The 23,997-nt window shown below is 42.2% G+C and overlaps 1 protein-coding gene across 3 annotated transcripts in view; it reads left to right on the forward strand.

Annotated features, from left to right (window-relative positions):
- LOC100399428 (UDP-glucuronosyltransferase 3A1) overlaps positions 1 to 18,756 on the forward strand; it is a 77,008-nt gene extending 58,252 nt beyond the window's left edge. For 2 of the 3 annotated variants that reach the window (XM_035291684.3, XM_078365603.1), the window contains exons 5-8: positions 6,737 to 6,968; positions 8,281 to 8,500; positions 15,960 to 16,186; positions 18,488 to 18,756. In XM_035291684.3, coding sequence (XP_035147575.2) covers positions 6,737 to 6,968; positions 8,281 to 8,500; positions 15,960 to 16,186; positions 18,488 to 18,588 — 780 coding nt within the window. In that variant the 3' untranslated portion in view covers positions 18,589 to 18,756. Of the gene's footprint in view, positions 1 to 6,736; positions 6,969 to 8,280; positions 8,501 to 15,959; positions 17,343 to 18,487 lie in introns of those variants that run through there. The other variant, XM_035291685.3, reaches the window with a different exon arrangement.
- Positions 18,757 to 23,997: the final 5,241 nt, after the last annotated feature.

Here is a 23,997-nt window from a genome sequence, read left to right on the forward strand (position 1 = left end):
TTGGGATATTATCCAGGAGAACTTCCCCAATCTAGCAAGCCAGGCCATCATTCAAGTCCAGGAAATACAGAGGACACCACAAAGATATCCCTCAAGAAGAGGAACCCCGAGGCACATAATCATCAGGTTCACCAGGGTTGAAATGAAGGAAAAAATGCTAAGCACAGCCAGAGAGAAAAGTCAGGTTGCCCACAAAGAGACTCACAGCAGATCTCTCAGCAGAAACCATACAAGCCAGAAGAGAGTAGGACCAATATTCAACATACTTAAAGAAAAGAACTTTCAACCCAGAATTTCATATCCGGCAAAATTAAGCTTCTTAAGCAATGGAGAAATAAAATCCTTTATGAACAAGCAATTGCTGAGAGATTTCATCACCACCAGGCCTGCCTTACTCCTGAAAGAAGTACTGAACATAGAAAGGACCAACCAGTACCAGCCACTCCAAAAATGTACCAAATGGTAAAGCGCATCGACACAATAAAGAAACTGTGTCAACTAATGGGCAAGACAACCAGCTAGCATCAAAATGGCGGATCAAATTGACACATAACAATATTAACCTTAAATGTAAATGGGCTAAATGCCCCAATAAAAAGACACAGACTGGCAAATTGGATAAAAAGTCAAAAACCATCAGTGTGCCATATCCAGGAAACCCATCTCACATGCAAGGACACACATAGGCCCAAAATAAAGGGTTGGAGAAAGACTTACCAAGCAAATGGAGAGAAAAGGAAAAGCAGGAATTGCAATCCTGGTCTCTGATAAAATAGACTTTAAACCAACAAAGATCAAAAGAGACAAAGGCATTACATAAAGGTAAAAGGATCAATGCAACCAGAAGAGCTAACTAACCTAAATATATATGCACCCAATACAGGAGCACCCAGATACATAAAGCAAGTTCTTAATGACCTACAAAGAGACTTAGACTCCTGCACAATAATAGTGGGAGATTTTAACACTCCACTGTCAATATTAGACAGATCAATGAGAAAGAAAATTAACATGTATATCCAGGACTTGAACTTAGATCTGGACCAAGCAAACCTAATAGACATTTACAGAACTCTCCACCCCAAATCCACAGACTATGCATTCTTCTCAGCACCGCATCACACCTACTCTAAAATTGACCACATAATTGGAAGTAAATCACTCCTCAGCAAATGCAAAAGAACAGAAATCATAACAGTCTCTCAGACCACAGTGCAATCAAATTTGAGCTCAGGATTAAGAAACTGACTCAGAACTGCACAACTTCATGGAAACTGAATAACTGTTGAATGTTGACTGGATCAACAATGAAATGGGCTGGGTGTGGTGGCTCACGCCTGTAATCCCAGCACTTTGGGAGGCTGAGGCTGGTGGATCATGAGGTAAAGAGATCGAGACCATCCTGGTCAACATGGTGAAACCCCGTCTCCACTAAAAATACAAAAAATTAGCTGGGCACGGTGGCGCATGTCTGTAATCCCAGCTACTTGGGAAGCTGAGGCAGGAGAATTGCCTGAACCTAGGAGGTGGAGGTTGCGGTGAGCCGAGATCGCACCATTGCACTCCAGCCTGGGTAACAAGAGTGAAACTCCGTCTCAAAAAAAAAAAAAAAAAAGAAATAAAGACAGAAATAAAGATATTCTTCAAAACAAATGAGAATGAAGGCACAATGTACCTGAATCTCTGGGACACATTTAAGGCAATGTCTAGAGGAAAATTTATAGCAATAAATGCCCACATGAGAAGAAAAGAAAGATCTAAAATTGATATCCTATCATCAAAATTGAAAGAGCTAGAGGAGCAAGATCAAAGAAAACCCAAAAAGCTAGCAGAAGACAAGAAATAACTAAGATCAGAGCAGAATGGAAGGAGATAGAGACACAAAAAAACCTTCAACAAATTAATAAATCAGGATTATGTCTTTTGAAAAGATCAACAAAATAGACAGACCACTAGCCAGATTAATAAAAAAGAAAAGAGAGAAGAATCAAATAGATGCTGTAAACAATGATAAAGGGGATAACACCACTGATTCCACAGAAATACAAACTGCCATCAGATTAGTACTAACAATCCTATGCACATAAACCAGTAAACCTGGAAGAAATGGATAAATTCCTGGACACTTGCACCCTCTCAAGTCTAAACCAGGAAGAAGTTGAATCCCTGACTAGACCAACAACAAGGGCTGAAGTTGAGGCAGCAATTAATAGCCTACCAACAAAAAAAGCCTAGGTCCAGATGGATTCACAGCCGAATTCTATCAGACACACAAATAGGAGCTGGTACAACTCCTGAAAAAATTCCAAACAATCCAAAATGAGGGAATTTTTCCCAAATCATTTTATGAGACCAATATCATCCTGATACCAAAACACAGCAGAGACTCAACAAGAAAAGAAAACTTCAGGCCAATATCCATGATGAACATAGATGCAAAAATCTTCAATAAAATACTGGCAAACCAATTGCAACAACACATCTAAAAGCTTATCCATCACGATCAAGTAGGCTTCATCCCGGGGATGCAAGTCTGGTTCAACATATGCAAGTCTGTAAACGTAATTCACCACATAAACAGAACCAAAGGCAAAAACCACGTGATTATCTCAATAGATGCAGAGAAGGCCTTTGACAAAATTCAACAACCTTTATGCTAAAAACTTTTAATAAAGTATGTATTGACAGAACCTATCTCAAAATAATAAAGGCTATTTAGGGCAAACCCACAGCCAATATCATACTGAATGGGCAAAAACTAAGTATTGCCTTTGAAATCTGGCACTAGAGAAGGATGCCCTCTCTCACTACTTCTATTCAATATAGTATTGGAAGTTCTAGCCAGAGCAATCAGCAAGAAAAAGAAATAAAGTGTTTTCAATTAGAAAAGAAGTCAATTGTCTCTATTTGCAAATGACATGATTGTGTATTTAGAAGACCCCATCGTCACAGCCCCAAATCTCTTTAAACTGATGAGCAACTTCAGCAAAGTCTCAGGACAAATCAATGTGTGGAAATCACAAGCATTCCTATACACCAATAACAGACTTAAAGAGAGCCAAATCAAGAACAAACTGCCATTCACAATTGCTACAAAGAGGAAAAAATACCTAGGAATAAAACTATAAAAGGATGTAAAGGACCTCTTCAAGTAGAACTACAAACCATTGCTCAAGGAAATAAGAGAGGACACAAACAGATGGAAAAACATTCCATGTTCAAGATTAGGAATAATTAATATTGTGAAAATGACCATACTGCCCAAAGTAATTTATAGATTCAATACTATCCCCATCAAGCTACCTATGACCCTATTCACAGAACTGGAAAAAACCACCTTAAACTTCATATGGAACCAAAAGAGAGCCTGCATAGCCAAGACAATTCTAAGCAAAAAGAACAAAGCTGGAGGCATCATGCTACCTGACTTCAAACTATACTACAAGCCTACAGTAATCAAAACAGCATGGTACTGGTACCAAAGCAGAGATATAGACCAATGGAACAGAAAAGAGGCTTTGGAGGCAACGCCAAACATCTACAACCATCAGATCTTTGACAAACCTCACAAAAACAAGCAATGGGGAAAGGATTCCATGTTTAATAAATGGTGTTGGGAAAACTGGCTATCCATGTGCAGAAAGCAGAAACTGGACCCCTTCCTGACACCTTACACTAAAATTAATGCCAGAGGGATTAAAGACTTTAACATAAAACCTAACACCATAAAAACCCTAGAAGAAAACCTAGGCAAAACCATTCAGGACATAGGCATAGCCAAGGACTTCATGATTAAAACACCAAAAGCATTGGCAACAAAAGCCAAAATAGACAAATGGGATCTAATTAAACTCCAGAGCTTCTGTACAGCAAAAGAAACAATCAGTAGAGTGAACCAGCAACCAACAGAATGGGAAGAAATTTTTGCAGTCTACCTATCTGACAAAGGGCTATTATCCAGAATGTACAAATAACTAAAACAGATTTCAAAGAAAAAAACAAACCCATTCAAAAGTGGGTGAAAGACATGAAACAGACTCTTTTCAAAAGAAGACCTCTAACAGGCCATCAAACATATGAAAAAATGCTCATTATCACTGGTTATTAGAGAAATGCAAATCAAAACCACATCAAGATAACATCTCACGCCAGTTAAAATGGTGATCATTAAAAAATCTGGAGACAACAGATGCTGGAGAGGATGTGGAGAAATAGGAACACTTTTACACTGTTGGTAGGAGTGTAAATTAGTTCAACCATTGTGAAGACAGTGTGGTGATTCCTCAAGGACCTAGAAATAGAAATTCCATTTGACCCAGCAATCCCATTACTGGGTATATATCCAAAGGATTATAAATCTTTCTGTTATAAAGACACATGCACACATGTGTTCATTGCAGCACTGTTTACAATAGCAAAGACCTGGAATCAACCTGAATGCCCGTTGTTGATAGACTGAACAGGGAAAATGTGGCACATCTACATCATGGAATACTATGCAGTCATAAAAAACGATGAGTTTGTGTCATTTGTAGGGACATGGATGAATCTGGAAACCATCATTTTCAGCAAACTGACACAAGAACAGAAAATCAAACACTGCTTGTTCTCACTCATAGGTGGGTGTTGAACAATGACATCACATGGACACAAGGAGGGGAGCATCACACATTGCAGTCTGTTGTGGGGGGATAGGGGAAGGACAGCAGGGGGTAGGGGGGTTGGGGAGGGATAACATGGGGAGAAATGACAGATATAGGTGATGGGGGGATGGAGGCAGCAAACCACATTGCCATGTATGTACCTATGCAACAATCCTGCATGTTCTGTACATGTACGCCAGAACCTAAAGTGCAATAAAATATATATTTTTTAAAAAAAAGAAAATTGGGCATTTGAACAACTAGTTACTTTTTTAAGTCTTTGCAGTCTGGCATGGAAGAGCATGTTTTGAGTCTTTTGATCAAGGTTAAGTTCTTCTTAGGTATTTTTTGGTTATGTATCACATCTGGACATTTGTGTGTGCTTTCCTTTCCCCAATTCCCTCTGTATACTCTACTGTTTTAGAATGCCTTAATTTCCCAAATGAACCTCACCCAGACTCTTCTTGGTCTTTAGACATCTATTATATTCTTCTGCCCATAATCTCTTGACCCAAGCCTTCACAGGTCTGCAGTATCTCTGAAGCTTTCATATATCATGGTACCTACCACTGCCTTCTATGGCTTCTGTTAGCTTCAAATCTGAGCTATGTCACCATTCCCAACGTGAGCTCTGAATCAGGTGAGACAAACCTGTCACTAAGTAGCCAACAGACAGGTTAAAATGTTGTAAATAGTTTCTATTCCGCTCCTTCCGACTGAGGGAGGGAACTTGGAATTGAGGTTTTGCCTGTGGACTACGGCCAGTCACTCCAGGGCAAAGGTAAATAAAATGCATTAGAAATGTATACTGTTTGAAAGTGGCTTTTTCTTGATTGGGCATTTGGTTGCTTGCTGTATTTGACTGGTCTTCAAAATTCTTATGGTGTTACTTTAGTCAGTCTCTGGTTGATTTTCTAATGCTTCCCTGAAAGAACAAGGGCATGAAGCTTGTGATTCACATTATTTCTCTGCTTCTTTTGATTTTATTTAATGATTTTATAATTATAAGGACAACAAAGCTGTTTTCAGTTTGTTTATTAAGCTGGTAGTTCAGGCAGTTTTATGTTGGATGGAATCAAGTCATCCTACAGAATGACCCAGTAGGATGAGGGGCTCAGAACTAGAGACAATCACAAAAATGCTGAGAGAGGAAGAGTCTGAAGAAATGTTTGGAAGTAATAATTGATGAAACAGTGCTAAAACTAAGTTTTAGGGCATTAGATCATAATCTTTCTTAAGAATTACCTGAGGACCAAAATAGGCTGGGGTGGCTATGCTAATATCAGACAAAATAGATTATATGTCAAAAATATTTACAAGAGATAAACAAGGGGATTACATAACAATATAAAATTTTATGTTTGCATTAACACAAATAATTATAAGTATCATTTAAAAATAACATATGAAATATCATCAATAATATATAAGCACTATAAATATATTTGCACCAAATAACAGAGCACCAAAATATGTGAAGCAACAATTGATGGAATTGAGGAAGAAATAGACATTATTACAGCATTAGTTTGAGACTTCAATACCCCGTATTTAGTAGTGGAAAGATTATCTACACAAATGATCAATAAAGAAATAGTTATCTTGAATGCTGTCATAAATCAACTGGACCTAATAGAAATGTAGAGAAAACTCCACCCAACAACAGCAGACTACACCTTCTTCTCAAACACACACAGAATATTCCTCAAGATCGTCTGTACGTTAGGCTACAATATAAATATCAATACATTTCAGAAGATTGAACATATCAAAGCATTTTCTGTGATCACAATAGGATGGGATAGACATCAATAACAGAGAAGAAAACTAAAAAAAATCACAAGTTTATAATTTATATGCAAAATCATGTTCCAAGGTATCAGAAAAATGACTTCTAGGTCATCTAGACACAATATGAACACAGTGCAAAGGACACTGAGCTGTGCCAGGAGCTATAATAACAGCTTCAGGACAGTGAAGACAAGACACTGATAGGAGGATATGTTTGGTAAATAGTCTGGGTTTCATTTAATGGCTACCTAGGCTTTCCCAAACAATTTTGTCACCTCCTCTCTTTTGTCATCTCTCTCTAGGACTTGGAGAACTTCATCGCCAACTTTGGGGATGCTGGGTTTGTCCTTGTGGCCTTTGGCTCCACATTGGACATCTATGAGTCTCAAGAAGTCCTCAAGAATATGCACAGTGCCTTTGCTCAACTCCCTCAAGGGGTGATATGGAAGTGTCAGAGTTCTCGTTGGCCTAAAGATGTTCATTTGGCCACAAATGTGAAAATCATGGACTGGCTTCCCCAGAGTGATCTCCTGGGTAAGGACTGCCCAGTTCTGCTCTTTTCTTTCCATTGACCTGTCTTTGGGGCTCATCAGTGTTCTGATCTCTAGCTGGGCATTTGTACCAGCCTAGGAAGTAGCTACTCATAAGTAAAAATTAGGCTCAGAGGGCAGGAAAAGAGCAGCCAGCTAGAGTTCTTTGGGAATCAGGCTAGCCTTCAAAATGGTGAAAACAGCCATTTTCTTTTTTTCTTTCTAATTGAGGCCAGGCCTGACATCTCCAACCAGAGATGATATCTGGTCATGTTGCCTTGACCCCACTACATTTGACACTGAACAGGTTCACCCCAACACAATCTAAGACAATATGTAAACTCCAAGAGCATGTATCTGGGGGTATGTTGCTCCTGTTCAGTGGCCTCCTGACCACCTATTTAACAGTGTGCCGTTACACAAACACACATATACCTGTATAAATACATCTTCCTTATCTACTAAGCACATGAAGAACTCATACGTTCATACATTGATGGCAGCATTGAAGGATGTACCAAAATATTTGTGCCAAGCTGTGTAATCACATAGTTAGGTATTGAGTCATTTGGTAACAGAGCTCCTTACACTTCAATAGGTTTTATTATCCTTATGATACTTTTTGAGACCTCTAGCTGACATATTGAGTGACTGGATCAGAGGTTCATAACAAAGTTTATGGCTCAAAGTCAACTTGGTAATTTAAGATACAGATTTCTGTATATTTAATTTTTAAGACATGGGGCAGGGAAAAATATTTTCATTTTCAAAGGGATACAAGTAGGTTCTAATCCACATTTCTGTTGAGAAACACAGATTTAGCTCTTCATTATAAAAAATCACTAGCTTGCTCTAAATAAGGGTGGTACAGGCAGACGTGAGCTAGAAATACAAAAGTAGAAGTGTATGGTTTATTATTCCTTGCTTTCATAACTTCTCTTCAAATGGAGAAAACGGCATATACAGTGTAGGTATTATGAAAGAACAGGAAGCAGAAAGTAAAGGGAGAGACGAGGTGGGGAGAGAAGGATGGCTGCATGGATAGAGAAATATGCCTCGCTTATCATTCTTCTCTGCAGCTTTCCCTAGATTCGGAGTCTTGGATGGGTGGGGTTGAGGTGAGGAATCTCTACAGAGAGGGAGGCTGGAATCTTGTATCCTAGAATGTGTACCCTTAACTGTCTTCCACGCAAAATCAGTGAATTCATTTTCTCAACAGACGATTCCATTGTTGTTTTGTCTGCCCTTTCTTCTTTACCTGGTGTTCCAAAATTTTTCATCTTGAAATGTTCCACTCTCTTTCTTATTTGCCACAGCTCACCCCAGCATCCGTCTTTTTGTCACCCATGGAGGGCAGAACAGCATAATGGAGGCCATTCGGCATGGTGTGCCCATGGTGGGATTACCAGTCAATGGAGACCAGCATGGAAACATGGTCCGAGTAGTAGCCAAAAATTATGGTGTCGTTATGCAGTTGAATCAGGTCACAGCTGACACACTGGCACTTAAGATGAAACAAGTCATAGAAGACAAGAGGTATGTGGCTCTCTGAGACATGTGGTCACTAAGGCTGAATGAAGATAGAAAACACAAGGGATACTCTGTATGCATTTTGCCAATAATAGCTGAAGCTTCTGTGACATGGAATAATATGTGTGTGATGCTAACAGCCCACCTGTGTTCTCTAGTAAGTCTTTAGGAAGACTCATTTAGGTTAGATGCTAAGAATTGCTTTCCTTCTTTAAGGTTGTGATGGTGACAAATTATATACACAAGATGTCTTTGACTGGTATTATATTTGGCAGTCCCTCTAGTAGAATTCCAGCTGAAGCAGGGGGTTTCTTCGTGTATCCCCAATGTGCCTGCTCTTCTCACCTCTGACTTCCTTTTTCAGTGCTGCTCCCTAGAACATCCTTCCCTTTTGTTCACAGGACTGGCTCCTTCATGACATATAGGTCTCTTCTCCAACGTTTCCTCCACAGAGAAGGTGGTGTATTTGATAATCCTAACTAGCCTCCTCCTCCACTCAGCCCAATCATAATATACTATTTCCTTCTTTACACTTTTCAAGATTTGTAATGACTCCACTTATTTATGTTTTTGTTAATTGTCCCCCAACACTAGAGAGTAGAGTCAGCTTCATAAGTACAGCAATGTGTCTCCCTTTCTTTCAACTATGTTCCCAGTACTTACTGCAGAGCCTGCCACAAAGTAAGTTTCCATGAATTTCAATTAAAGGAGGAAATAAAAGAGACTGGTGACCCCCCTTTTTTAAAATTTTTTATTGCATTTTAGGTTTGGGGGTACATGTGCAGAACATGCAAGACAGTTGCATAGGTACACACATGGCAGTGTGTTTTGCTTCCTTTCTCCCCTTCACCCACATTTGGCATTTCTTCCCAGGCTATCCCTCCCCTCCTCCCCCTCCCACTGGCCCTCCCCATTTACCCCCAATAGACCCCAGTGTTTAGTACTCTCCTCTCTGTGTCCATGTGTTCTCATTTTTCATCACCCACCTATGAGTGAGAATATGCGGTGTTTCGTTTTCTGTTCTTGTGTCAGTTTGCTGAGGATGATGTTCTCCAGATTCATCCATGTCCCTACAAATGACACAAACTCATCATTTCTGATTGCTGCATAATATTCCATGGTGTATATGTGCCACATTTTTCCAATCCAGTCTATCATCAATGGGCATTTGGGTTGATTCCAGGTCTTTGCTATTGTAAACAGTGCTGCAATGAACATTCGTGTACACGTGTCCTTATAGTAGAACGATTTATAGTCCTTTGGATATATACCCAGTAATGGGATTGCTGGGTCAAATGGAATTTCTATTTCTAAGGCCTTGAGGAATCGCCACACTGTCTTCCACAGTGGTTGAACTAATTTACACTCCCACCAACAGTGTAAAAGTGTTCCTTTTTCTCCATATCCTCTCCAGCATCTGTTGTCTCCAGATTTTTTAATGATCGCCATTCTAACTGGCGTGAGATGGTATCTCAATGTGGTTTTGATTTGCATCTCTCTGATGACCAGTGACGATGAGCATTTTTTCATATGATTGTTGGCCTCATATATGTCTTTTTTCGTAAAGTGTCTGTTCATATTCTTTGCCCACTTTTGAATGGGCTTGTTTGTTTTTTTCCTGTAAATCTGAGTTCTTTGTAAATTCTGGATATCAGCCCTTTGTCAGATGGGTAAACTGCAAAAATTGTTTCCCATTCTGTTGGTTGCTGATTCACTCTATTGACTGTTTCTTTTGCTGTGCAGAAGCTGTGGAGTTTCATTAGGTCCAATTTGTCTATTTTGGCTTTTGTTGCCAATGCTTTTGGTGTTTTGTTCATGAAGTCCTTGCCTACTCCTATGTCCTGGATAGTTTTACCTAGATTTCCTTCTAGGGTTTTTATTGTGCCAGGTCTTATGTTTAAGTCTTTAATCCATCTGGAGTTAATTTTAGTGTAAGGTGTCAGGAAGGGGTCCAGTTTCTGCTTTCTGCACATGGCTAGCCAGTTTTCCCAACACCATTTGTTAAACAGGGAATCCTTTCCCCATTGCTTGTTTTTGTCAGGTTTATCAAAGATTGTATGGTTGTAGATATGTTGTGTTGCCTTTGTTGCCTCTGTTCTGTTCCATTGGTCTATATCTCTGTTTTGGTACCATTACCATACTGTTTTGATTACAGTAGCCTTGTAGTGTAGTTTGAAATCCGGTAGTGTGATGCCCCCCGCTGTGTTCTTTTTGCTTACAATTGACTTGGCTATGCGGGTTCTCCTTTGGTTCCATATGAAGTTCGTGGTGGTTTTCTCCAGTTCTGTGAAGAAAGTCAATGGTAGCTTGATGGGTATAGCATTGATTCTGTAAATTACTTTGGGCAGTATAGCCATTTTTACGATATTAATTCTTCCTAACCGTGAACATGGAATGTTTCTCCATCTGTTTGTGTCCTCTCTGACTTCGTTGAGCAGTGGTTTGTAGTTTTCCTTGAAGAGGTTCCTTACATTCCTTGTGAGTTGTATTCCAAGGTATTTTATTCTTTTTGTAGCAATTGTGAATGGCAGTTCGTTCTTGATTTGGCTCTCTTTAAGTCTGTTATTGGTGTAGAGGAAGGCTTGTGATTTTTGCACATTGATTTTATATCCTGAGACTTTGCTGAAGTTGCTTATCAGTTTCAGGAGTTTTTGGGCTGAGGCCATGGGGTCTTCTAGGTATACTATCATGTCGTCTGCAAATAGAGACAATTTGGCTTCCTCCTTTCCTATTTGAATACCCTTTATTTCTTTTTCTTGCCTGATTGCTATGGCTAGAACTTCCAGTACTATATTGAATAGGAGTGGTGAAAGAGGGCATCCTTGTCTAGTGCCGGATTTCAAAGGGAATGCTTCCAGTTTTTGCCCATTCAGTATGATATTGGCTGTTGGTTTGTCATAAATAGCTTTTATTATTTTGAGATACGTTCCATCGATACAGAGTTTATTGAGGGTTTTTAGCATAAAGGGCTGTTGAATTTTGTCAAATGCCTTCTCTGCGTCAATTGAGATAATCATGTGGTTTTTGTTTTTGGTTCTGTTTATGTGGTGAATTACGTTGATAGACTTGTGTATGTTGAACCAGCCTTGTATCCCCGGGATGAATCCTACTTGATCATGATGAATAAGTTTCTTGATTTGCTGTGCAATTGGCTTGCCAATATTTTATTGAAGATTTTTGCATCTATGTTCATCATGGATATTGGCCTGAAGTTTTCTTTTCTTGTTGGGTCTCTGCCGGGTTTTGGTATCAGGATGATATTGGTCTCATAGAATGATTTGGGAAGGATTCCTTCTTTTTGGATTATTTGGAATAGTTTCAGAAGGAATGGTACCAGCTCCTCTTTGTGTGTCTGGTAGAATTCGGCTGTGAACCCGTCTGGACCTGGGCTTTTTTTTGTGTGGTAGGCTCTTAATTGCTGCCTCAACTTCTGCCCTTGTTATTGGTCTATTCATAGTTTCAGCTTCCTCCTGGTTTAGGCTTGGGAGGACACAGGAGTCCAGGAATTTATCCATTTCTTCCTGGTTTGCTAGCTTATGTGCGTAGAGTTGTTTGTAATATTATCTGATGATGGTTTGAATTTCTGTGGAATCTGTGGTGATTTCCCCTTTATCATTCTTTATTGCATCTATTTGGTTGTTCTCTCTTTTCTTTTTAATCAATCTAGCTAGTGGTCTGTCTATTTTGTTGATCTTTTCAAAAAACCAGCTCTTGGATTTATTAATTTTTTGGAGGGTTTTTCGTGTCTCAATCTCCTTCAGTTTAGCTTTGATCTTAGTTATTTCTTGTCTTCTGCTGGGTTTTGAGTTTTTTTGATCTTGCTTCTCTAGCTCTTTCAATTTTGATGATAGGGTGTCAATTTTGGATCTCTCCATTCTTCTCATATGGGCACTTATTTCTATGTACTTTCCTCTAGAGACTGCTTTTAATGTGTCCCAGAGATTCTGGCATGTTGTGTCTTCATTCTCTTTGGTTTTGAAAAACTTCTTTATTTCTGCCTTCATTTCATTGTTTATCCAGTCAACATTCAAGAGCCAGTTGTTCAGTTTCCATGAAGCTGTGTGGTTTTGGGTTGGTTTCTGAATTCTGAGTTCTAACTTGATTGCACTATGGTCTGAGAGGCTGTTTGTTATGATTTCAGTTGTTTTGCATTTGCTGAGCAGTGCTTTACTTCCAATTATGTGGTTAATTTTAGAGTAGGTTTGATGTGGTGCTGAGAAGAATGTATATTCTGTGAATTGGGGGTGGAGAGTTCTGTAGATGTCTATCAGGTTTGCTTGTTCCAGGTCTGAGTTCAAGCCCTGGGTATCCTTGTTGATTTTCTGTCTGATCTGTCTAATATTGACAGTGGGGTGTTAAAGTCTCCCACTATAATTGTGTGGGAGTCTAAGTCTCTTTGTAAGTCTTTAAGAACTTGCCTTATGTATCTGGGTGCTCCTGTGTTGGGTCCATATATGTTTAGGATCATTAGCTCTTCTTGTTGTATCGATCCTTTTACCATTATGTAGTGGCCTTCTTTGTCTCTTTTGATCATTGTTGCTTTTAAGTCTATTTTATCAGAGATGAGAATTGCAACTCCTGCTTTTTTTTGTTCTCCATTTGCTTGGTAAATCTTCCTCCATCCCTTAATTTTGAGCCTTTGTGTATCCTTGCATGTGAGATGGGTTTCCTGGATACAGCACACTGTTGGGTTTTGGATTTTTATCCAATTTGCCAGTCTGTGTCTTTTGATTGGTGCATTTAGTCCATTTACATTTAGGGTTAGTATTGTTATGTGTGAATTTGATACTGCCATTTTGATGCTAGCTGGCTGTTTTGCCCGTTAGTTGTTGTAGATTCTTCATTATGTTGATGCTCTTTAGCAATTAGTGTGATTTTGGAATGGCTGGTACTGGTTGTTCCTTTCTATGTGTAGTGCCTCTTTCAGGAGCTCTTTTAAAGCAGGCCTGGTGGTGACAAAATCTCTGAGTACTTGCTTGTTCACAAAGGATTTTATTTTTCCTTCACTTCTGAAGCTCAGTTTGGCTGGATATGAAATTCTGGGTTGAAAGTTCTTTTCTTTAAGGATGTTGAATATTGGCCCCCACTCTCTTCTGGCTTGCAGAGTTTCTGCCGAGAGATCTGCTGTGAGTCTGATGGGCTTCCCTTTGTTGGTGACCCGACCTTTCTCTCTGGCTGCCCTTAGTATTTTCTCCTTTATTTCAACCTTGTTGAATCTGACGATTATGTGCCTGGGGTTGCTCTTCTTGCAGAATATCTTTGTGGTGTTCTCTGTATTTCCTGCAATTGAGTGTTGGCCTGTCCTGCTAGGTGGGGGAAATTTTCCTGGATAATGTCCTGAAGAGTATTTTCCAACTTGGATTCATTCTCTCTGTCACATTCTGGTACGCCTATGAAACGTAGGTTAGGTCTCTTCACATAGTCCCACATTTCTTGGAGACTTTGTTCATTCCTTTTTGCACTTTTTTCTCTGATCTTGGTTTTCGTTTTATTTCATTGGGTTGATCTTCGACTTCTGAAATTCTTTCTTCTGCTTGGTCAATTCAGCTATTGAAACTTGTGCATGCTTCGCGAAGTTCTCGTATTGTGTTTTTCATCTCCTTTAATTCATTCATATTCCTCTCTAAGTTATCCATTCTTGTTATCATTTCCTTGAATCTTTTTTCAAGGTTCTTAGTTTCTTTGCATTGATTTGAAATATGTTCTTTTAGCTCACAAAAGTTTCTCATTATCCACCTTCTGAAGTCTAATTCCGTCATTTCATCACAGTCATTCTCCATCCAGCTTTGTTCCCTTGCTGGTGAGGAGTTTTGGTCCTTTCTAGGAGGCGAGGTGTTCTGGTTTTGGGTGTTTTCCTCCTTTTTGCACTGGTTTCTTCCCATCTTTGTGGATTTATCCACCTGTAGTCTGTGTAGTTGCTGACTTTTCGATTGGGTCTCTCGGTGGACACCCAGATTGTTGATGATGAAGTATTTCTGTTACTTGGTTTTCCTTCTACCAGTCTAGCCCCTTCGCTGTATGACTGCAGAGGTCCACTCCAGGCCCTGCTTGTCTGGGGTACACCTATAGCAGCTGCGGAACAGTAGGGATGCTACTAGTTTCTTTTTCTGCTATCTTTGTCCCAGAATGATGCCTGCCAAATGTCAATCTTTTGGATATAGAGGGGTCAGGGAGCTGCTTGAGGAGACAGTCTGTACTTTATAGGTGCTCAAGAGCTGAGCTGTGAGCTCTGATGTTCATTCAGGGCTGTTAGGCTGCTATGTTTAATTCTGCTGCCACAGAACTCATAAAAAAGCCCTTTTTTTCTCAGCTGCTCTTTCTGAAGGGGTTGGGGCTTTATTTTTGAGTGTCTGCTGGGTTGTCCTGCCCAGCTAGGAGGCAGTCTTGTCCTGCCGAGGCTCCACCCTGCTGGTGTGAGGTTCGCCCTGTTTCTGCAAGCTCTGCCCTTCTGCTGCGGTCTCCGCCCTGCAGCCGCGGGCTCCGCCCTGCGGCGGAGTCTCTCTGTTGTACCGGGTTGCCTCGGCAACGGCAGGCTGCATCAGCAATGGGCGTGTACCTCAGTAGGGGCTGATTGCCTCGGTAATGGTGGACGCCCCTCCCTCACGGAGCTGCGCTTTAAGGTAACCTCCTAACAGTGAGCGTTTGGACTCGCCGTTTTGTTTGTCGCACTGGGCTACCCCTAACGCTTTGTCCTGGGCTGGCTCACTGTTCAAGTCCTGTTCAGTCTCAAGTTAAGCCCACTCAGGTCTCCGATTGCCAGTTCAACAGGGCACCTGGCACAGTGCGCTTTTGTGCGGACCTCTGTGGAGTGCCTCTGCACTCCAGCGCGGGCCTCAGCCGCACCGGCTGCTGGCTACACCAGTCAAGATCTCTGGCTGGCGTCCCGCGTTTGTTTTATGTCTGGGAATTTCCCCGTTCTGTGGGCAACAAAGGTCCATCTGGAAATGCGTCCCTGACTCACCTTCTCCATGCATCCAGCGAGAGCCTCAATCCTGGGTTGTTCTCACAGCTCCATCTTGAGTCCTCTGGTGACCCCCTTTTTTACTGCCCATCCAGCCCATGATCTTATAATCAAGAAGGACAGAATAGCTTATTATGGTTTCAGGAACACAAACCCTGAATCAGGTATATATTCTCTCATATATGGTTATATGTATTTTTTCCTTTAGCATACCACAAGCATCCTAGGGATATCGACTAATTTTTAGAGATTTAACCACTTTCCTACAGTTTAATACTTTTAGAATTAATCATTGATCTGTGTATGTTGGTGTTTTTATTGAACTTTTCAAGAGGATTCAGCTAGACAATGGCAAGACCATGCCAACAAACTTTCTTTGCAGCCCAGCCTTGGTGCCTGTGTTAGAAAAGTGTTTGTATGCTTGTGTGTGTGCTCACACAATACAAAGTCTCTAAGTCTTGTGAGGCTATGTCAGTAACACACCCTCTTTGTCTCTGCCAACAGGTACAAGTCAGCAGTGGTGGCAGGCAGTGTTATCCTGCACTCTCAGCCCCTGAGCGCACAACAGCGGCTGGTGGGCTGGATCGATCACATCCTCCAGACCAAAGGGGCGGCGCACCTCAAGCCCTATGCCTTCCAGCAGCCTTGGCATGAGCAGTACCTCATCGACGTCTTTGTGTTTCTGCTGATGCTCACTCTAGGCACTGTGTGGCTTTGTGGGAAGTTGCTGGGTATGGTGGCCAGGTGGCTGTGTGGGGTCAGGAAAGTGAAGATGACATGAGGCTAGGTGCAGCCTTGAGAGAGGGGAGGGGGGTCCCTGGTGCTTTGAAGGTTCTCCCCACCCTAGCACAGGCCACCCCTGTTTTCTCTCTTTAGCTCCAGCTGCCAATCGTCCTGCAACTTGCTTCTTTCTATTATCTGCCTCTGTTTAGAAATCTTCATGCACTACTCAGGCTTCTTGACTTGCCCCTTTTGACTTGCCTCTTTTGACTTGGAGCCCCTAAATCAGATGCAAACTTTCACCTGCCAGTCCTGCATCCTCCTTTCCCCCTTTTTCTAGAGACAGGACTCTGAAAACTTCATCCTTCTTGTTTAGATGACTTCTCAGTCTCCAGTCCCCATTTCTCCTTCTATCATTTTTCATAAAAAACACAGAAAATATTTGATATATCTTCCATTTCAAATGCTTCCATTTTATGCATGTATCTTGCTCTTCCTATAAGTTCTCAAAGCTCAGGAAGGTTGGTCTGCTCTCCTGCATTTAGGCAGAGAGAGCCCCTGCTGAGACCTTTGCTCACTGCCTGAGACCCCTTCTTTGGAGAGCACCTCCTTTGCTGGTCAGACATGGAGACTGCAGTTGGTCCCAGCTGATACTGCTTTATTTCAGTTTTTACAGTTTCCTTCTTAAGATTCCCATCTTATAAATGGATTTCAGGGAACCTCAAGTAGCGAAGTGGAAACCCGTGTGTAAGGTGTTGTGGCCTCAGGTACCAGCGGCTAAGGTAGTTTTAAACTTTGTTGATTGAAGAAAAATTCTATCTTCTATCCCCTACATGGCAGTTAATACCCTTATAGGTGGTAAAACCTTAGAGATTACATTAATCTGCTAGGAACAGAAGCAAGAAAAACCATGGCATAAACACCCGCAGAGTTTTTGTTTGTTTCATCTTTCTTGATCAAGCCCAAAGGTAGCCATTCAGGGCTGGCGTGGTTGGTTGCTCCATCGTCTCATCAATAGCCCATATTTTTTCTTTTTGATCTTCCTTAGTGTAATACCAAACTACCTCTCTAATAGCTGGTGTTCATGAAATATTTTACCTTAAAATGATTGTACCTTTTTATTTGCCTTAGCATTCTGAAATAAAATGAAATTCCATTGTAATGAAACTGTGACATGCATGGTATCTGATGAGCTAGAAACATAGAGAAGAAAACAGGCATATGGAGTGGGCCTGGAAGAACCATAGTTTTAGATTGTTTAATTCTAGATTTGTGAAACAGATCTTGAAACAATTCAGATTAAAAGATGAAACTGTTACAAATACTCCTGCAGAAATGGAGAGTGCCCCCCACCAAAACCTTTGCCAATTCCACCAGATGATCTGCCTGCAAGTCTGCAAGCTGAGTGCCGCATGTCTATCCATTTTGTGAATTCTCAGGACACAAGATCCAGAAGCATGAAACATGCAGAAGTACATTAGAGTGTGTGTATATAACATAAAGTTTTATTGTTATAATTCTTATGAAACCACATGAATTGATCTATGGCAATACGCCCATGAAGGGCAGACATGGAGCCTTCTCTGTGTTTTGTTTTGAATCAACAGCTACGATTTCACTCCCCTCATGAATAACATAAGGTTCTATGGATAAGGCTCCCTGGCCAGTAACTTCTTCTCTTCAACCCTAGCACATAGTCTTTCCCCTAACACGTGGTCATCGAGGTCAACTTTGTGCCAGTTGTATATATTTGCATCCCTGAAATCTGATCATAAGCAGCCAGTCAGCCAGAATGATGCTTCCAGTCTTGTTCCCTCCAAGCACCCTCCACAGGGCTGCAAGCGTGGCCCTGACAACCTAGAAATCTGGTGTTATCCCTCACTGTTTAAAATCCTTCTTTGTTCCCACTGTGTGGAATATGAGGAATCTGTGATGTGTTCCTGGCTACCTCTCTAGGCACGTCTGGAGCAATTCTCCTCCCACTCTTTTCCAAGTGTTCACTACACCCCCTCAGAACACACTTTGCTGTTTTTAGCCTCTGGGCTTTGTCTATGCCCTTCCCTCTCTCAGAAATATCATGCTACTCTTGCCAGAATAAGAAACTTCTGCTTATTTGTCAATATCCAGTGTTATTGTGTTCACATTGGTAAGCCTGTGCCTGACCACTACACCCATAAAGGAGCTGACTGCATTCTCTTTTGAAGCATTTTTCTTACTATATTTTAATTATGCATTACAATATCTGTTTCCCTATTTAGAAACCATAAGGTCATAAAGACAGTAACTGGTTCCTATTTATCTTGTTATTACAGAACCTGGCATAGTGTCTGGAACAAATACGGCTGGGACAACTGGATATTATTTAGAAAAAAGGCAATATTTGATTGAAACTTCACATCATATTCAAAACTGAATTCCAATACACTAGAGACCTAAGTACAAAAAATCATATTGTGCTGAGTCTGAGAGAAAAAGTGAATTTTTCCACCTGTGTGTAGGGAAAGACTGTCTCAATGTTTGCTAATGTATTATTGGAGGTCCAAAAATAATAAATGGGCTGGAGCCTTGTGATGCCTGGTAATGCCTTGTGATGCCTTCCCCTGCCCTCCGCATCAGCTCCTCACTACAATGGATATGGCTATGTTGCAGAAATGTTTAAGGATGCAATACTTTAAATAATTCAGATTTGAAAAAATATCTGTAATCCTTTTTTAAAATTATTATACTTTAAGTTCTGGGGTACATGTGCAGATCGTGCAGGATTGTTACATAGGTATACACATGCCAAGGTGGTTTGTTGCATCCACCCCCCGTCATCTACATTTGGTATTTCCCTTAATGGTATCCCTCCCCTATCCTCCCACCCCCTGCTATCCCTCCCCTAGCTCTCCCACCGCCCCCAACAGGCCCTGGTGTGTGATATTCCTCTCCCTGTGTCCATGTGCTCTCATTGTTCAACACCCACTTATGAGTGAGAACATGCGGTGTTTAGTTTCTGTTCTTGTGTCAGTTTGCTGAGAATGACGGTTTCCAGCTTCATCCACGTCCCTGCAAAGGTCATGAACTCATCCTTTTTTATGGCTGCATAGTATTCCATGGTGTATATGTGACACATTTTCTTTGTCCAGTCTATTATTGATGGGCATTTGGGTTGGGTCCAAGTCTTTGCTATTGCAAATTCAGATTTTTTTTAAAAAAGACTTATAGACAGAAGACATGTAATAGTACAAAGCAGAATCCAAGGGCCCACTTCCTCTTGTAGGCATCAAAGCATTTCTCTGTCTTTCTGTTGTTTTTTAGATACAGGATCTCAACATGTTGCCCAGGCTGACCTCAAACTCCTGGACTCTAGCCATCCTCCTGCCTCAGCTTCCCCAGTAGCTGGGATGACAGGTGCATGCCACTGTGCCTGGTTCTGCCTGTTGGGAACTGCGCTGAAATCCTTTATTTAAGGCAGCACTATATTGATGATAGAGAATGCAAAGATGATATTTGGGAGTAGTGTGCCCACGCCTTGCCAGGACTGATATTTTGAGGTGGCAAAATTGTAAGCTGTTTTCAAATTGTCCCTGAGAGGACTGTGGAAAGAGCCCCAATTCCAGTTTATGATACTTATTCAGGATTATAATCTAAACTCTAGAGATTCATGCTTTCAATGAAGAAGTGAAGTTATGGGGGGCTTAAACTGTTTGGACACTAGAATCATTTTATGAATATGGTATCTTCTAGAGAGGCTGCCTGAGTAATAATCGTAGGCCATTTCCCCTTGGTAGATCGAGTTCTCTTGAGGATTGGCTTCCAGAGTTCTTGAGCTTGGGACACTAGTTAGAAATTTTATGCACGTATCTGGAAAAATGGAGCATAGGGATGTTAGTATAAGGTTGTGAAAGTTGTCAAAATCAAAATGGAGTCACCTGTGTTAAAACCCTAACCAGTGGAGCCAGGAAAGGCCATGAAGGGAGGTTCTCATGCAGTATGCCTGATAACAAGAACTATCACATAAGAGTCCAAAAACCACAACCTCGCAGTTAGGCCACTGCACCCTTACACAAAAATATACATCTCTGAGGATATCTGCCCAGCAACTGCTATCTTACTTTGGACTGATAGGTAAGATGTCACCCTTGTTATTGATCCTTCTAGCCAAGGATAATTGTCTAAAAACAACGTATCTAACCATTCTCATTTTTCATGTAAAAAGCCGTATCTTCCTTTATCTCCCTGAATATGCCCATGTGTATTCCCATTGCGATGTCCATTTCTTTTAAAGATGGCCTCCAAAAGGTTTCTTTTAGAGAGCCTCTCTCAGTGAAAGTTATTTGAGTCTGACAAGGTCATCGGAGTAAGAAAGGAAGTGTGGCAACATTAGTTCAGGAAAGGATCCATAAAAGGGAGATGGTCCTTGTCACCTCAAGGTGCAGCTGTCATCCATGTGGTTTCTTAGGGTCCCTACTGTTCTTGGTTCATACTGATATTTAGGAGGGGAGACTGGTGCTTGCATGGTTAGGACAGGGTTAAGGGTTCAGTTCACCAATTCCCTTTTTCCACTGCTCCTGGTTTGGGAGGGTGAGAATAGTGTATCTCATGGATCAAACTGAGGAAGGGGCAGAGGGTGAGAGAAGACAGACAGACAAAAGAGAGACAGGATCTTCTCTCCTACCCTTCTCAAGCCGATAGCCAGTGCCTTTGGTGCACAGCATCCCTTAGGCCGGCACAGGGCACACCGAGTCCCTTAGGCTGGGGCAGGGCACACAGCCCAGGGCTGGGCTCCAGGGCTTCTGCAGTAGGGCATGGCTGGGCAGCTGGGCGCTGCTTCTAGCGGGCTTCCTTCTCCCTGGGATCTTGCTCTCAGAGGCCGCCAAAATCCTGACGGCATCCACAGTGGGTGAGTGCTTGGCGGCAAAATCCGGAGACAGGCATGCTCCAGGCGCCTTGCACGGGCACTGGCAGTTCTGGCAGAGGGTCATCCTGGTAGTTTCCCATCCTGGGTTAGCGTCTTGGGCTGGAAAGAGAAGAGGCTGGCGGGGTCCATGGAGCCAAGAAGGGCCTCTAACCTGGGGTGGAAAAGACAGTTTTGGAGAAACCGGAAGTCTCTTTCGTCTCTCCCGCAAGGCTGGAGCCCCCATTTTAATTTCCCAGTCCAGTGCATTCGCCCCGGGCCGCCTTCCTAACAGTGCTGGAGGGACGTTCAGTTGCTCATTCCATTCTTCTTGGTGCGTCCACGGTGGTTGCCAATGGATATTGTAGCAAGCATTTTCAGGCTCTTGTAGGCCGAGGAAAGGTGCTCCTGGCATGAAACAGCAAATTGGGATTGTTTTCGTCCACAGGAAACCCGGAGAACTGACTGGGGTGATGAGAGAACCCCTGGACAATCGGGTCATTGGAAGCCCTTTTGCCTTTCATCTAAGCTACTGGAAGGTTTTGAAGGGTAAGTGGGGCAGTTCGTGTTGCATTTTGTGCCCCTATTTTTGTTTCTTTTACTTTTATCCCCAAAGGAATAGAAGATAAAAGAGAAAATATATCAAAGGAAACAAGGGAGTTCCCCGAGAACCTTCTTCAGTCCACCCTGAAAGGACAGTGGGCTCTCTTAAATCAATTTAAGATCATTGAGAATCTGGGATTCCTGGAGCTGGATAAAAGCAAGGAGTTCATTTAATTCGGTCTTTCCCTTTCGTTTTCCTAAGGGGGGAAATCCCAAGGATTAAGGAAATTGAGGCACCATTTACAACAGCACACCCAGCTTTCCTAATGGCCCATGAGGAGTTGACTCAAGATTCCTTACCCCGAGGCTGGAGCGGTGGCTCACCCCTGGAATCCCAGCACTTTGGCAGGCCAGGGCGGGTGGATCACCTGAGGTTGGGAGTTTGAGACCGGCCTGAGCAATATGGTGAAACCCCTTCTCTACTAAAAATACAAAAATTAGTTGGACATGGCGTGGGCTGTAGTTCCAGCTACTCCGGAGGCTGAGGTAGAATAATTGCTTGAACCTGGGAGGTGGAGGTTGCAGTGAGCCAAGATAGCCCCACTGCACTCCAGCCTGGAAGACAGAACAACACTCCATCTCAAAACAACAACAACAGCAGCAACACAGTTTTAGAAAGCTGTGACACCGTGGTAACCTTTTTTTGCCTGTTTGTTTTTCCCGACCATTAGGAGAAATTAGGAGCTTATCTCTTCAATTGTATTGTTCCCCTGCCTCAGACTTCAAGAGGGAGTTGATGTGGTTTGTGAAGTGCCAAAACCCCCCCAATCATCAGCTGATTGCCGTATTATCAGTAATCTAGTATAAAACAGGTTGATCCAATAAAATTCAGATTCCTTTAAAAAGATAGTTTTTAAAGACAATGTTTGAGATTTTTTTTTAGACCTAAGAAGGGCTCCTCCCAGCTGTCTCTTTTCCCAGTTTCCTCTGGCAAGTTAATCACCCTACCGTTTAACTTGTTTCTCCAATGAATCTACCCATCTCTTCCCAACTGCCTTTTACTGCTAAGTCCATTGTTCCTTTGTTTTTTCTGTTTGGGTGCTCTTGTCCTGGAGCCACTCCACAGTTTTTGTTGAAGACAGAGTCAATTCCTTTGCGAGGTCCATCAGTCAGGGTTCCTTATTCAAATAGAGCAGTAGGATATCTTTGTTTTTTTCAAGGAATTGGCATATATGATTTTGGAATTCTAGGAGTTGGCAATCTGAAATCTGTAGAGTAGGCTGGAAAGTCTTGGGCAGGAACTGATATTGCAGTCTTGAGGCAGAACTCCAGATAAACTGTAGATATTGATCACATCCAAAAAATAACAGCGCAACACATAAATTAGGGTTTGATTTAATAACTAGGTACAACGGCATATGTCAAGTTGACATAAAAAACACAGTTTTATGCAACTCTTCTATAGCATCTGGGAATATGTTTGGAAAACTCTGCCCCTACCGCGAAAGCTCTCTCTCTCTCTTTCCCTCCCCCACAAAGAGGCTCCCTTATCTCTCACTTTACATACCGGCCCTAGCCCTCCCGCCGCCCAGCTTCCCGCCCAGCAGTTCAAACTGACCAACAGTTGCCCACCACCTCGGCTTTTGGCTTCCCCACCCCCCAGCCCTTCAGCCCCCTATAAAACAACCCTGCCCCTCTGAGCAGCGCGGCCATTTTCCTTTTCATCCCGGCTGGCCCGCCCGGAGGCTCTTTCCTCTCAATAAAGCCTGAACTTAAGGAATTTCCTCTAGCCTGCGGTCCGGTTTCTTTCCCAATGAGCCCAGTCTTCCCGCAGAGGGTATGTCGGACAAATGGTGCCGGAAACCTGGGACGGGAGCTGAGGCCATTGGCCCGGCCATGGCCCCCCTCCCCGACCTACCCAACACTGGCCCTGCCACCTCCACGTTCTGATTAAGGTAAGCCAAGTTTTTTCTTGCTTTGCCTTCCTCTGCTTCCCGTCTCCTCTTCGTACGGCACGGTGCAGTTGCTCCCTCTCTGGCGTTCCACACAGACTCCTTGCATAGTCTAGGCCGAGCCAAGGTAGTCTTCCATTCTGGCTCCAGGAGCCTTCCGAGGGACAGCCGCCAGATGGGGGACGCCCCTCTGACCGCTTCCCTTTCCGTACTTAATTGTACTCCGGGGAATTTGCAACAAACGGGGATGCCTTTTCGTTGCATCTGCTCATCCACGCCGGAGGGTCTGTAGTTGCGCCTGCCATGGGAAATTCGGAGTCCAAAATACCTCTGAGCACCCCCCTTGGGTGCTTGCTGTGAAATTTTACCAAATTGGGATATTCCCAAACCCTCAGAAAGAAAAAGCTTATCTTCCTGTCTCAGGTGGCTTGGCCCCAATACAAACTCG

Source organism: Callithrix jacchus, chromosome 2 (genome assembly GCF_049354715.1).
Source record: "Callithrix jacchus isolate 240 chromosome 2, calJac240_pri, whole genome shotgun sequence".
Classification (NCBI taxonomy): domain Eukaryota; kingdom Metazoa; phylum Chordata; class Mammalia; order Primates; family Cebidae; genus Callithrix; species Callithrix jacchus.